Source organism: Uloborus diversus, unplaced genomic scaffold (genome assembly GCF_026930045.1).
Source record: "Uloborus diversus isolate 005 unplaced genomic scaffold, Udiv.v.3.1 scaffold_12, whole genome shotgun sequence".
Taxonomy (NCBI): domain Eukaryota; kingdom Metazoa; phylum Arthropoda; class Arachnida; order Araneae; family Uloboridae; genus Uloborus; species Uloborus diversus.
This window is the reverse complement of record NW_026557876.1, coordinates 1979520-1993368: the sequence shown is the minus strand read 5'-3', so window position 1 is coordinate 1993368 and position 13849 is coordinate 1979520. Positions and strand designations below refer to the sequence as shown.

The 13849-nt window shown below is 35.6% G+C and overlaps 1 protein-coding gene across 5 annotated transcripts in view; it reads right to left on the bottom strand.

Annotated features, from left to right (window-relative positions):
* The window catches only part of LOC129232360 (cystathionine beta-synthase-like), a 78559-nt gene that overhangs the window by 17548 nt on the left and 47162 nt on the right, over positions 1 to 13849 (bottom strand). For all 5 annotated transcript variants that reach the window (XM_054866506.1, XM_054866510.1, XM_054866508.1 and 2 more), the window contains 4 exons: positions 12444 to 12578; positions 11189 to 11403; positions 6819 to 6980; positions 3841 to 3966 (listed from right to left, as the gene is read on the bottom strand). In XM_054866506.1, coding sequence (XP_054722481.1) covers positions 3841 to 3966; positions 6819 to 6980; positions 11189 to 11403; positions 12444 to 12578 — 638 coding nt within the window. The remainder of the gene's footprint in view (positions 1 to 3840; positions 3967 to 6818; positions 6981 to 11188; positions 11404 to 12443; positions 12579 to 13849) is intronic.

Genomic DNA, 13849 nt, shown 5'->3' with positions numbered 1-13849 from the left:
GAGTGTTTATTAATAAATAAGTCTAAATTTTGAAAAAGAGGCAACAATTTCTAACCCCTGAGCTATTGAACAAAGGATTGGGAGAGTCGGAAGTCAATCTTGGCTGTATCACACAATAGTGTCAACTTTTCATATTTTTTAGAGAAAAATACATTTTTTTCATTAAAACCATTTGAGTTTATAGTGTTAAATGAGTGAGAACATAAATTTTAAAATTCGGGTCTGTTTGTAGAGTAAAAATTTACAATGGAGAGAAGAATCTAAAATTTCTTTATGTGGTAGAACATACTTTTCATTGTAAGAATTGAAAATAAATAAATATATATGTATATAAACGATTGGTTATCTTTTTCCTTGCACTGGAACCCAAAATTTGTCTTTAAAAACTTCCTAATACGATTTCGGAATCAAAAGAACAACTTGCAGCCGCCTCATTTAATCATGAAATCTCAAAACTTTTAACAGGTTGTAAAGCCTAAATGGTTTGAGATTCCCCATAAATATTTTTTACACTTCATTTAATGCACAAAAAAAGTAACCATGCAAAGTTTCAATAAAATTCGAGACTGCGGGTGCTATGCCACATTTTTTGATTGACTTTTGCATTTTTTCCAAAATAAATAAAAGAGAAAAATATTATTGAAATGATGAATAAAATAAGCAGATATAAGGTAGCATATAGTGAAAAAACACCCAACATTAAAAATAATTGAAATACTTGCAGGATGCAAAAAGATTGAAATCGCAAACAAGGCATGCAAATTTCGGGGCAGCACGTGTTTGACATCGTTGGCATGATTCCAAAACATACGTTTTTGGCAGATATCGCGGAGGATGAAGATTCGTGGGAGAAAAGTAGAAAAAATAAAAAATCGGGGACCGAAAATCTGAAAAAATCGTATTTTTCCCGATTTTTGAGAAAGATAAGGCTTGAAAGAAGCAAAAAAAGGAGGAAAGGTTCTAAAAATGAACAGAAAAAGCCGGAAAAATCTCAGCCCTGCAATCATTACGTTTGGCAAGTGTGGCTTGTTTAAAGGACAACAATTGATTTACTAATATCTAAACGATGAATAGACAGGGTTCACACTCAATTTGGATAAAAAAAATTCCATGACTTTTCCAAGACTTTTTCATGACCTTGTTATACAAAGAGAATAATATTATTTAATGCCAAACTTGCCAATTTTCAGAAATGAGCCATAACAAAACTTTTACGTGAATACCACTACCTCACTGAAGCTATTACTTGAGAATGAAAAATTTTCAGTGCATACCTGCAGGAACTAATAAACTATTCTCTCATTTGTCTTTATCATATAAATTTAAGTAAAGTAAAAATATAGTGAAATGCTATCATGATGCTTAAATGTCTAATAAATATTTAATAAATAGGGCAGAATAGTAATGAATGCGAGGAAGGTTGAATCAGTCACTACTAAGTTTCCAATAATAAATTCATTTCATAAAAATATTGACCTTTGGTGTCAACAGTACTTCTAATCAACCATGTAACTTGACAGTACAGTCAAACCTCCATATATCGAGTTAGCAAATTGCCGGAAAAAAATTCGATACATAGAAATTTCGATATATGGAAACGATCTTATTTTATCATAAAAGTATCCTAAAACATTAAAATAAAAGCTAATTTTCGTGTATGAAACACAATTTATACGAGTATCGGATTAAATGAAAGTTAATGATTAAAAAAATGACAGAAATTACATTTTTACGACAACCATACATCTTCATATTCTTCGGCAATTCAACTTGATCGCAACATTAGGGGATTTTCGTTTTAACAATGTGATCGGGAGAAAAGTAAGCAATCAATCTACTTGGATGATTTTTACTGAATCTAAGAAGACTAGAAATGATAATCAACAAACAAAAGGGATAATTTGAAACTGATTTCACAGTGTTACTGGTTACAGCTAAGATTTGAAATAAACTTGAGGGAATTTAAGAACTCCAGAACGGAAAAACGACCTATCTACACACTCCTCAAACTCAGATTTCTTATGAATTCCGTAGCAACCTTTAGTGTGAATGTAATTTTCTCCTCTAACCTTTATTTTTCATGAGACAAACAATCTAAAGTTGAAAACAAATCTACGAATGTCTCGAAAAAGCATTCGATATATAGAGATTTTTTCGATATATTGAAGTTCGATATATGGAGGTTCGACTGTATTTTTGTTCATTGCCAAGTTTGTCAGTAAGTTCATTTTCCTAAACCAGGTACTTCAGCTGGCCACATGGATTAATTTTGTGAGATGGCACCGCAGTTTGACTATTAGAATCTCCCAATATCTATGTTCTATTGCCTGACTAAAGTCTTTACTTTTAAAAGCCTTCAACAAATTAAGATCAACTCTGATAAATTTAATGCTTTTTTTTTTTACGAGTGGTTGGAGTCAACTCGGATGCAATTGAATTACACTTTCTTTTTGAGTGGGCGTGGCACAATCAAGAACATGAAAGGCTTTTTGCTACAGAATATAACAAAAAGAAGTTATGAAAATAATAATAAATTCAAAATTAGTAATGTCCAAACTGAAAAATCACATTAAAAAAGGGGGTGGGGGGCTGTTACAGAAGCGGATGCAAAAGGATTTCACAACTCAAGATTTGTTTTTGGGATCGCTCCATTTTCGAGTATTAATAGCTTTTTCATGCAACACTGTTAAACTACTCAAGATTTCTAATGGTCTTTTTGCTACTGTTACTTTGTTACTGCCAAAGAAATTTTGCCATGACTTTAAATAAATTTCCATAACTTTTGATGAAAACATTAATTTTCCATGACTTTTCCAGGTTTGAAATTCATTAATTTTTTTCCATGACTATCCAGGATTTCCATGACCCGTACCAATTCTGAGAGATCAACTAAAAGTGACTGCTGGAGCTGAACAATGTATCGGAAACAGATATACAAAGTTAACAAAAAAATTATGATCTAAAAATTTCAACGTTTCTGCTTTTTAAAAAATAATTTCTAGTTTTGACTCCTAGATTGGAAAATAAAGCAAATAAATGAACCATAAAAGGGGGGGTTGCCCCCCTCCTGAATTGCTGCCACTGGGGGCACCCCTGATCGAGGTATGCATAGGGTGCAGTGGCGTAGCCATGGGGGAGGGATAGGGGGGTCAGAACCCCCCTCCATGAGCCCCAAAAAATCATTTTTCAGTTCAACTTGAAGGGTTCTGTTTATGAACTAAAAGATTTTTATTTAATATAATAGCTTTTATGACGGTAAAAGCTTATGTCTTTCTGTTTGCACAACATTTTTTTCTCTTGGAGACAGGGCTTTCCTTCTTATGACGACAGTATTGATTAAGGTATTTTCAAAGAAGAGATTGGTTTATAATGTCCTTTGTTGTTTAATTGATAAAGAGAAATATATATATATATATATATATATATATATATATATATATATATATATATATATATATATATATATATATTTGATAGCAATATAAGGATTGAACAAGAACGAAAAATTCTTTTAAAAGAAGGAAAAAATGAAAAAATCCCAAAATACCCTGGGGCCTCATCAGGGGGTACTCCCCAAGAGTAGGGGAAAAAAAATGAGATGTTTCGTGATGCCTATTAAACTGAGTAGTGAAGTTCATTTTGGTTGACTTGTCCAGATTATAAATACAATACATGATAGTGTTTCTATATTTATATATATATACTTACTTTAAACTTCAAAAAACATTAATCCCCCCTAAGGATTTTTTCTCGCTACGCCACTGATAGGGAGCATGTGAACTAAAGATAGGAATTGAAAGAGGGCCCAGGAGTGTAGCAATAGATTGATGAACAACTCACCGTTCGGTCTAGGACAGTGGGCACAAAGTCGTATCCGATGCCCTCCACTTCGTAGAAGGAGGTCTCTGTCTCGTTCAGGGCCTCTGGTTCTGCAAGGATGGAGCCGTAGGGGTCCACGCCCACAATCTGGGGGGGGGGGGAGAGAAAGAACTCTGTCAGCATCATCTTATACATATAAAATCTGAGTATCTATCTATCTATCTATGTCCAAGCTTCTTCTCCCGAACGACAGTGAACTGACCATCGAACCAGGTATCGATGGATTCGTAATCCTCCCGTCTTCATGTTTGGCTATTTAACATAATTCTCCGATAATAATTAGCGGAGATATCAATTAAAAGCTTTTAATTATGACTCTTAGATTTCAAAATCAAATCACTATTTTTCGAAGGCTTTCCTCCATTCAAATTATTATTCAGTGCTTCATCTCAACTTTCCGGATGAACGCTTTTATTAAAATTTACAGCGTGAAGAAAATCATTGAGATGAAAGATCTGTTGCCATTTCTTTTTCTCGAATATGAACAGGTAAAATTCTTGTTTTTGTTTTAAGGCTTTTCCTGTAATCAGGGTGTTTAAGTTGTTTACTTTTCGATTATTTTGCCGTAATCTGCAGCAAAATTTTGCTGTTTTTTTTTTTTTTTTGTTCAAGCCTGATTGTTAAATACGCGTCACATGACATAACTTTCATTTTCGAGGAGGACCGTGCACGTCGTAAAGTAAATGAGTGATTTACAAGTTATTTGAGTTCTTTGAGGGTTTGTACCTGGAAAACGGATTGATGTAATTCTTGTACGACCATGTGGATAGAATCCATCCAAATATTTATCTGAGTGGTATGTTGCATTAATAAACACCCGGGCAACGCCGGGTAGTAGACTATTTTATGTAAAAAGCGGATTGTTATTGTGCATAAATATTTCCGATATAGTCTATCAGATGTAATTCAGTTTAACGTGAGTAAAGATTATAGTTGATAATGCATATATTTTCCCCTTTTGTGCTGACTGAAAATGTACTCATAACTTGTATCATTGATAACGATTATTAACGTTGATGAGGTGTTTTGGCAAAAATATGTTTTACTGGTGTTTTGCAAACCTTGCTTTACGCGCATTTATTTATTCCTTAACGCGTTAGAAACTAGTGTCAGTGTACTACAAAAGCATCAACTGGACTGCTCTTACATTTTTTAGGTAGCCCGTGCAACGCCGGGCACGCAGCTAGTAGACTAATAATAAGAGTAGACCGAGCTTTCCCAGACTTGCTGATGAAAAAATTGGTTCATGGATACATCATGTGACTGGTGGGAGGCTTGGCGAACACTTTGGCAGCATGGTTGCTAGATGGCAGGATTATCCATAGTTTGGCACTCGACATGTATTTTAAGACGTAATGTGTTTTTATTGTAATTTTTTTAACCAGGTCCAGAGATTTTTCTTTTAGTTATGCATTATTTTGACATTAGTCATTAGTTTTTGATCACAGTTTTCAGTAACTTTTATTTCATTGGGAACTGCTACGTCAGCGTTGGCGTGAACGTAATGGCGTAAACGTTTTGCGTTGACGCAAAAATGTACTAATCGGTATCTTAAATTGAAATTATAGGTAAAAATCTTACCTTTTCGCCGATTCTTTTTGGGCGCTTGCATCTTCAATTGCTTAGAGAGTTATTGAAATTGACTAAAGAATATGCACACTATTATCTAAACGAAAAACTCACTATATTAACAAAATATTTACAACTGAGATCCATAAAAGATCATTCTTCCGTGTTCCATCAATTCTATTTATTTAATTTCTCGCGGGCGTTGATCGTCTGCTACGATCGACGCCCGCTGTTGCTAGGATATCCACCGGTCACATGGTTTGGTTTATGAGCAGCAAAAGGGTTGCCATAGCTCGGTCTATTCTTATTATTAGTCTATGGTCAGCATTTCACGAGAACGAGTTGAAAAGAGCTTCGAGCGCAATTCCATGCACGATTGGGGCTTCAATTAATAATTTTATTGAATTTAAATTTTAATTAAAAAAAAAAACTAAGCTTCCTTTCTGCAAAATTTTACTTCAGTATAGAGAAAAGAGTCTACTTAAGGTAGAGAAAAAGTTTCATGATTGTATCTTTAATAGATTTTCAGAAAAAGGTACATGAACCTGTGCAAATGAATATTGACGGTATAAGGGGTACTGACTCCCCTTAAGGTATCCGACTACGTTGAAAAGGCGATTTTCGACCAAAATTCACTTTTTCTCAAAATAGTTCTATTCAACAGCCCCATTCCTTAAGATTATGAAACATTTTAGTTTTATAATCTACGCGAATTAGAACTCACATTATAAGCATTTGAATACTAAGCATCTGCAGTATAACGCGTGTTTGTCGAATCTTTACTTACGTTTTTCGAAGAATGCAATTATTTCTCGATACTGGCTACGGAAAACATGATTTTGCAAATTCTATTCAGTATTCAATCATGAAATTTGGCATGCCTGTCTTATAAGTACTTGTGAGTGGAATAGACCACAGATTATGTAAATGATGAAATATTTTTTGATTTATAGCTTTTTTACTGAAAAAAGGTGACAAATTTTTGAGAAATTTCTGGATAAAGTCACGTAATTTGTCAAAAACCTTAAAATTCTTGGAATATTTCTTAACCTGCGGTCTGTTTCATGTGTAATATTTATACATGTGAAAAAATCTAAGCAAATTGTTTATAGCTAGTTAATTTTTATTAATACAGTGTTTCTCCTAACTGGTAATTTTCAGTCATTTTTTCCAAAAAATCACCCATTTAAAAAAAAATATTGATATTGTGGTTTATTTTTAAGCAAAATACATGTTTTAAAATCATTCTGCTTCTAAAAAAACATTAATTTTATTTCATAGTAGTGTTTTTAAAAAAAACTGCTCTGAACCTAGTCGGATACCTTGAGCTATTAAATAAATTGACCACTGCAATGAGCACCATTACTTACCTTGCAGTTGGGGCACCTCTCCTTGATCTTGCGCCCTATTCCGGTGATGGTGCCCCCGGTCCCTGCCCCCATCACGATCATGTCCACTCTGCCCTCGCACTGCTCCAGGATCTCTTCGGCCGTGTAGTCGTAGTGGGCCAGGGGGTTGCCAGGGTTACGGTACTGGAAGGCATTCAAGTCCTCATTACTCATCACTGCATCGTTCTCAAGAAAATACAGTAAAAAAATGTCGTATTGTTCAGTTACACAACAAAATGATTATCCCCCGTTCTAGTATACAGTCGAGTCCTGACCAGGGTTGCCAGATGTCCCGGATTTCAAGGGACAGTCCCGTATTTTGAGAAATACAAATACAAATACAAAAGTGACGACCAGCAATAGGCTCTGGGCCCAGCTAGACTGGTCCTAGTCCATTTACAATCCTCAGTGAAGATCAATGGCCCTCTTAAAACTGTCTACTCCCTTGCTCATTACCACTTCTTCCGGTAAGCTGTTCCCAGGTTCCACTACCCTGCTATAATAATAATTTTTCCTAATATCCATGTTAGCTTGAAATTTAAACAGCTTAAAACAATGACCCCTCGTCCTGTTTTCAGTGCTAAACTTCAGCCCCGTAACATCTTTCATTTTAATAAATTTAAACAACTGAGTCATGTCCCTTCTTTGCTTGAGACTGTACATTTTCAGCCTTCTAAGCCTGGAATCATAATCTAAGTGGGAAACATTAATGTCTTTCTTAAGATAAGGAGACCAAAACTGAACAGCATACTCCAAATGGGGTCTTACCAAACTTCTATATAAGGGCAGAAGAACTTCTTTAGAAAATACTTTCACTTTGCTAAAGGTACTATATCGCAGTGTTGCCAGATTGGGGGAAATTTCCCCATTTTGGGGAAATCTGGTGCTCTCTGGGGAAACGGGTTTTGAGGGGAATTCATTGGGGAAAATTTTTTTCCTTGGGGAAAACCTGGGGGGGAAAAAACCTCGGGAAAAAAGATTTTTTTCGTATTTAAATTCGCATCAAGAAGTAGTGGGAACATTGTTTGTATCAAACAGCGTTGGGTTAGCTTTGACCAACTTAACGGAATTCGCATTATGTGGAATATTATGCTACGGAATTCGCATTAATGTTCTGCTTGAGTAACCAGTTGATGCGTGAAACAGGTAAAAATAAGTGTGATGAAGAGTGTTCTTGGATAAATATATACTAAATCATAGCTTAAATGTACATACAGAAGCAGAGTAGTCAATGCAAGCAGAAAAAAAACATTTGGTTATTTCTTATCTCTCGGTCAGGCGCTTGTATTTATGACTAGTGGCACTCCCACGGCTTTGCCCGTAGTAGAAAATTAAAAGGTCTTTTGGTAACCCTGTATATTTACAAATAATGCATGATGAATTTCTCGCCAAATGGCTTGCCCACGTTACGGTTCCACGTTATGATAGCTTGGTAATTTATTATTTTTTGTACATCTTAAGATAATTTTGCTGGGGAAAATGTTCTTAAAATTGGAATAGAAAAAGAACAAAATCAAATTTTCGAAAAATCACTTAAAGGTGCACACCCCCATGCTACAAACTAATTCTTTGCCAAATTTCATGAAAATCAGCCGAACGGTCTTGGCGCTATATGCGCATTAGAGATCCTGACAGACAGAAAGAGATCCGGACAGAGAGATATCCAGACAGAGAGACTTTCAGCTTTATTATTAGTAAAGATAAAGAAAGATAAAGATGACAAAAAAAAAAAAGCGAAAATGTGAAGAAAAAAAAGTTGGGGAATTTTAGAAGAAAATTTGGCTATTTGGGGAAAAAAAATTTTTTCGAGAGACAAAAATAATAGAGGAAGTCGATTGATTTTATGAAAATATTAGTGGAAAAATAATTTTTGCATTTGGGGAATTTTGGTAGAAAACACCGCTTTTTGGGGAAAAGTTGGAAGGGAATGGGGGAAATCTGGATTTTATCATCTGGCAACACTGTCCCCGATTACAGTACAGTACAGTTCTAGTACAGTACAGTACCTGCACACGTCTTCAGAAGTAAATAGAACTAATTTAAGCTAATAGAGAGAACCAGAAGCTAATTTAACTCCATTAAAATTGATAAAAATGCAAAATGTTATGCATGAGGGTCAGTCAGAAAGTTAGTTGCACTGCTCAAGAACACAAATAAAGGATTAAAATTTTACAATAACTTAAAAATAATTTTAAAGTTCCACTCAAAATCTACTTTTTAATGTAATCACCTCCACAATTCAAGCATTTGCCGATGCGTGGTACAAGTTTTTTGATGCCTTCTGCTAAGAAATCCCGTCCGATAACCGTAGTTGGGTTGCAGCTTTGACTTTGTCATCCAAATGGTATCACCGCTTTGAAAGTTCTCGTTTTTTGGGACCAAAAACATCGAAGTCGGGGGATGAAAGGTTGGGGTGGCTTGGGAAGGTGATTCAACCCTTCCCACCTAAACTTGGTCTTCCCTCACGCTCAGCGTCGTCAATATCTGCACGTCCATTCTCAAACATGTTGCACCGTTTCACTAAAGCTTGACCCGACATTGCATTTTCACCACGAGCTTCATGCTACTGCCCATAAATTTCAGTGCAGTTGCACCTTTTTGTCTACAAAATCGAATCATTGCACACATTTCCGATTTGGACGCTACTTGCAGCTGTCGAGACATGTTTGCGACTGATAATCAGAAAAACTAAACTTGTCTTGGGGAAGCCGATGCGTTACTCAATAAATCAGGGTTGCAAACTCCTAAAAATGTTTCCCCCTAAACTGAACTCATAAAACCCCTAAATGACGTCAGAAAGTCACGTGATCCTTTAACTGTGACATCACACATGGGATTAAAAGATCACGTGACCATTGCTATTTTTCGTTGCTCAGTGGAATAAAATCATTTTTACCATTTTTATGTCATTTCTGATCAAAACCAATGGTTACAAAGGCTCAAAAAGTAAATGCAAGTAACAAAGTGCATGAATCAATCGAAAAATAGCATTTTCATAGGTAAAAAAAGAACATTTTTACCTAATAAAACCCTAAAATTTAAACCGCTAAATTTACCCCAAAAAATTTTCACCCCCTAAAAAAATCCAATTCTAAAATTTTCCCCCTAAATTTAGGGGGAAAACTCCTAAGTTGGCAACCCTGCAATAAATGAACACGTCTCAAGTGTTGCCACAGAATTTCATCAAAATTGTCTTAGACGGAACAGATTTACGAAGAAGTGCAACTAAAACTTTCTGACTGACCTACGTATCTTTTCTTTACTAATAATAAAGCTGAAAGTCTCTCTGTCTGGATCTCTGTGACCCGTGCAGCGCCTAGACCGTTTGGCCGATTTTCATGAAATTTGGCCCAAAATTAGCTCATAGCATGGGGTGGGCGCCTTGAAGCGATATTTCCAAAATTCGATTTTGTTCTTTTTCTATTCCAATTTTAAGAACTTTTCACCGAGCAAATGATCACAACATGGGCGAGTAAATTACCAAATGATCATAACGTGGAACCCCAACATGCGCAAGCACAGTAAATTGGCGAGAGATTCATCATCCATTATTTGCAAATACAGGCGAACCAAATGATTTTTTCATTTTCCACTATGAGCAAAACCGTGCAGGTACCACTCGTTAGATATAAAGTAATGAAAGAAACCTTCATTTTAAGTCTGTATATTGTTATAATAATATAAAAAAATAAAGAGTGTGACTTGAGGATGCATTTACTCTTTTGAAGACTTGAGTTTGTGCCGTTTGAAAATATCGGATGTGTATCAAAATATCCAACAGATATCAAAATATCGGATACAGTAGAATACCTTTATAACGCTCACCTTTTTAATGCAATTCTCTATAAACTGCACAACTTTTCAGAAGCAAACAATAGGTTTTGAACTTTAAAAAAGTAGAAAACCCCTCTGTTTTGCTTTGCAAACAGAAAAATTTTATCTTTCCATCTTAATTCAAAGTTTTTAAATGAAAAATAGTATTTACAGTACACAGAAAATACCTCATGGCTCTTGAGGATGCAGCTATTATGCACGCCACGAAGCCAGCAGAAGTGTAGGATAATTCACTTTTGATTGTGAAACATTTTTATTTGTCAATGACTAATTGTATAATTAGTGCTTTAATACTCACTGCAGATAAAACTCATTCTGAAGTGCTAATATATAGATATATTCTGAGTATTAGTTTCAAAATTTGTGAAATGATCTATATTACCCGTATAACGCAAAAGCCCTGGTCCCAAGGTGTGCGTTACAACAGTCTTGTACCGTATTTTCGAGCCCCGATTCCGACGTGAAATCGGGGGGTGTTTCGCTGGAAAAGGAAATAAACAGTTCAAAAAGGATCCCACCTGGTCCAGGATGATGCTGTTGGGTATCTGCTGGTTGACCTTCTGCGCCACGCTGATGTGCGACTCCGGTGCGTCGAAGCGTGCGCTGGTGGGTGTGCGCACTATTTCCGCCCCCAGTGCACGCAGCACGTTCACCTTCTCGGTGCTCATCTTCTCCGGCATCACGATCGTGCACCGGTAGCCCTTCACGGCCGCCGCCAGGGCCAGCCCGATGCCTGCAACAACCATCGCGACCTTTAGTTTTGTAGCTATGGCAATCGCAGGCTTTTTTTAAAATAACTTTTTTACTTGTTTTTAATACTAATTATGTATGTGCGTGAGAAAACTCACGTCAATATGTATCGTGTTTTATCGAAACCGTCTTGCGTGTAGTATCGGCACCGTGTTTCGTGTAGTATCGGAACCGTGTTTCGTGTAGTATCGGAACCGTGTTTCGTGTAGTATCGGAACCGTGTTGCGTGTAGTATCGGAACCGTGTTGCGTGTAGTATCGGAACCGTGTTTCGTGTAGTATCAAAACCGTGTTATACGAGACTTTTTTTAAAATAACATTTTTACTTATTTTTAATGCTAATTATGTATGTGCGTGAGAATAATCATGTCAATATGTATCGTGTTGTATCGAAACCGTGTTGCGTGTTGTATCGGAACCGTGTTTCGTGTAGTATCGTAAACGTGTTGCGTGTAGTATCGGAACCGTGTTTCGTGTAGTTTCGGAACCGTGTTTCGTGTAGTATCAAAACCGTGTTATACGAGACTTTTTTCAAAATAACATTTTTACTTATTTTTAATGCTAATCATGTATGTGCGTGAGAAAAATCATGTCAATATGTATCGTGTAGTATCGAAACCGTGTTGCGTGTTGTATCGAAACCGTGTTTCGTGCAGTATCGGAACCGTGTTTCGTGTAGTTTCGGAACCGTGTTTCGTGTAGTATCAAAACCGTGTTATACGAGACTTTTTTTAAAATAACATTTTTACTTATTTTTAATGCTAATCATGTATGTGCGTGAGAAAAATCATGTCAATATGTATCGTGCAGTATCGGAACCGTGTTGCGTGTAGTATCAGAACCGTGTTTCGTGTAGTTTCGGAACCGTGTTTCGTGTAGTTTCGGAACCGTGTTTCGTGTAGTATCAAAACCGTGTTTCGTGTAGTATCGGAACCGTGTTTCGTGTAGTATCGAAACCGTGTTGGTAGTATTACTTCATACTTAAAATCAGAACGTGATTGAAAAGTAGGAGATAGCAGGGTACCTGTGTTCCCGGAGGTGGGTTCTATGAGGGTGTACCCCGGCTTGATGGTCCCCTGTCGCTCGGCTTCTTCTATCATCCTGAGCCCGATCCGGTCCTTCACGCTGCCTCCCGCATTGAAGAATTCACACTTTGCCACTGCAAAAGAATGGTACGAGCCCAATATTTGATTTTTTTTTCAAGTTGTATTCGAGCATAAAATCGCCCTTTTTAACTGCGAAAATAGAGTTGAGAACAACCTGCCAAAAATTTTGAGAAACCAAAAAAAATCCTCACCAATTTCATTCAGGGTTGGCCGGATTGGACCCGATTGGGTTGGACCCAATGGTTTTTTTTTGAAAAAACCCATTTAAAAAAACCCCATTATTTAGCCCACTTTTGGGTTTTTTTAAATTTTCCGAGAAGTTTTTTAAAAAAATTATTAATTTAAATACTTTTACAATTTAAACTTCTTTTTTATTTGTTCTTCACCACAGCCAATGGACATAAAAAATGAATTTTGAACTTTAATAGTATTTTTTAACTCTTAACAGCATTAAAAAATACTTCAATGATTTTAAATAAATATATTTAACTTTTTTCTTTGACTGGTCAATAAGTAACTCAAATTATCTTGACCAAGTCCTGTCATGTCTGATTTTCTCAATATTTGTAGATTGTACAGAGGAAACTACTCTAGCTAAAAGGCTCTAAAAGGTGAATTAAAGCAAACCAATTTTCTGCAAACCAACAAGTCACAAATCTCGAATAAACAAGGTATATTTTTTTAGAAATTAACAGGTTTCACAAACGGTCGGACAGAAAATAGAATAGGATGTACAGTATTTTCATTATCTTACGAAAAAGTTTAATATTTCTTACTCTGTAAACAGAAATAGAAAAAACAGGCAACATAAAATTCAAAGAAATGTTTCGATTAAGCTGGAATTCAGTAAAAAGGGATTTAAACTATTTGAGGTTCTACAGTAGTTTTACGTAACAAAATGAAATACAATAAAATAAAATGCAAAAAAAAAAAAAAAAATGTAGTAGTTACAAACGAACAATAGATTTTATAACTCGAGAAGTAACTTTTTCTTAAGTGTTGGCAATCATGGAAACTAAAAAATCTGAAACTTCACCATTCTTGGGTTTCATCGTCTTTTTTACTTTTCTCCAGAAAACGCTGAATTTCCCAGCTTTTTTTACTCCAAGACGATTTTTTTGCTTTGTCCATATACTTACGCTACAATATGCTACAAATACCCCACATCTTCCCTAAAAAAAGACAAAAAAAACCCACATTTCTTTTTAAAAAACCCAGCTTTAGTTGTTTTTTTTTGGGTTTTATTTAAAAAAACCCCAAAAAAACCCTGAGTCCATGGGCTTTTTTAAAAAAACCGGGTTTTTGCCAACCCTGATTTCATTCC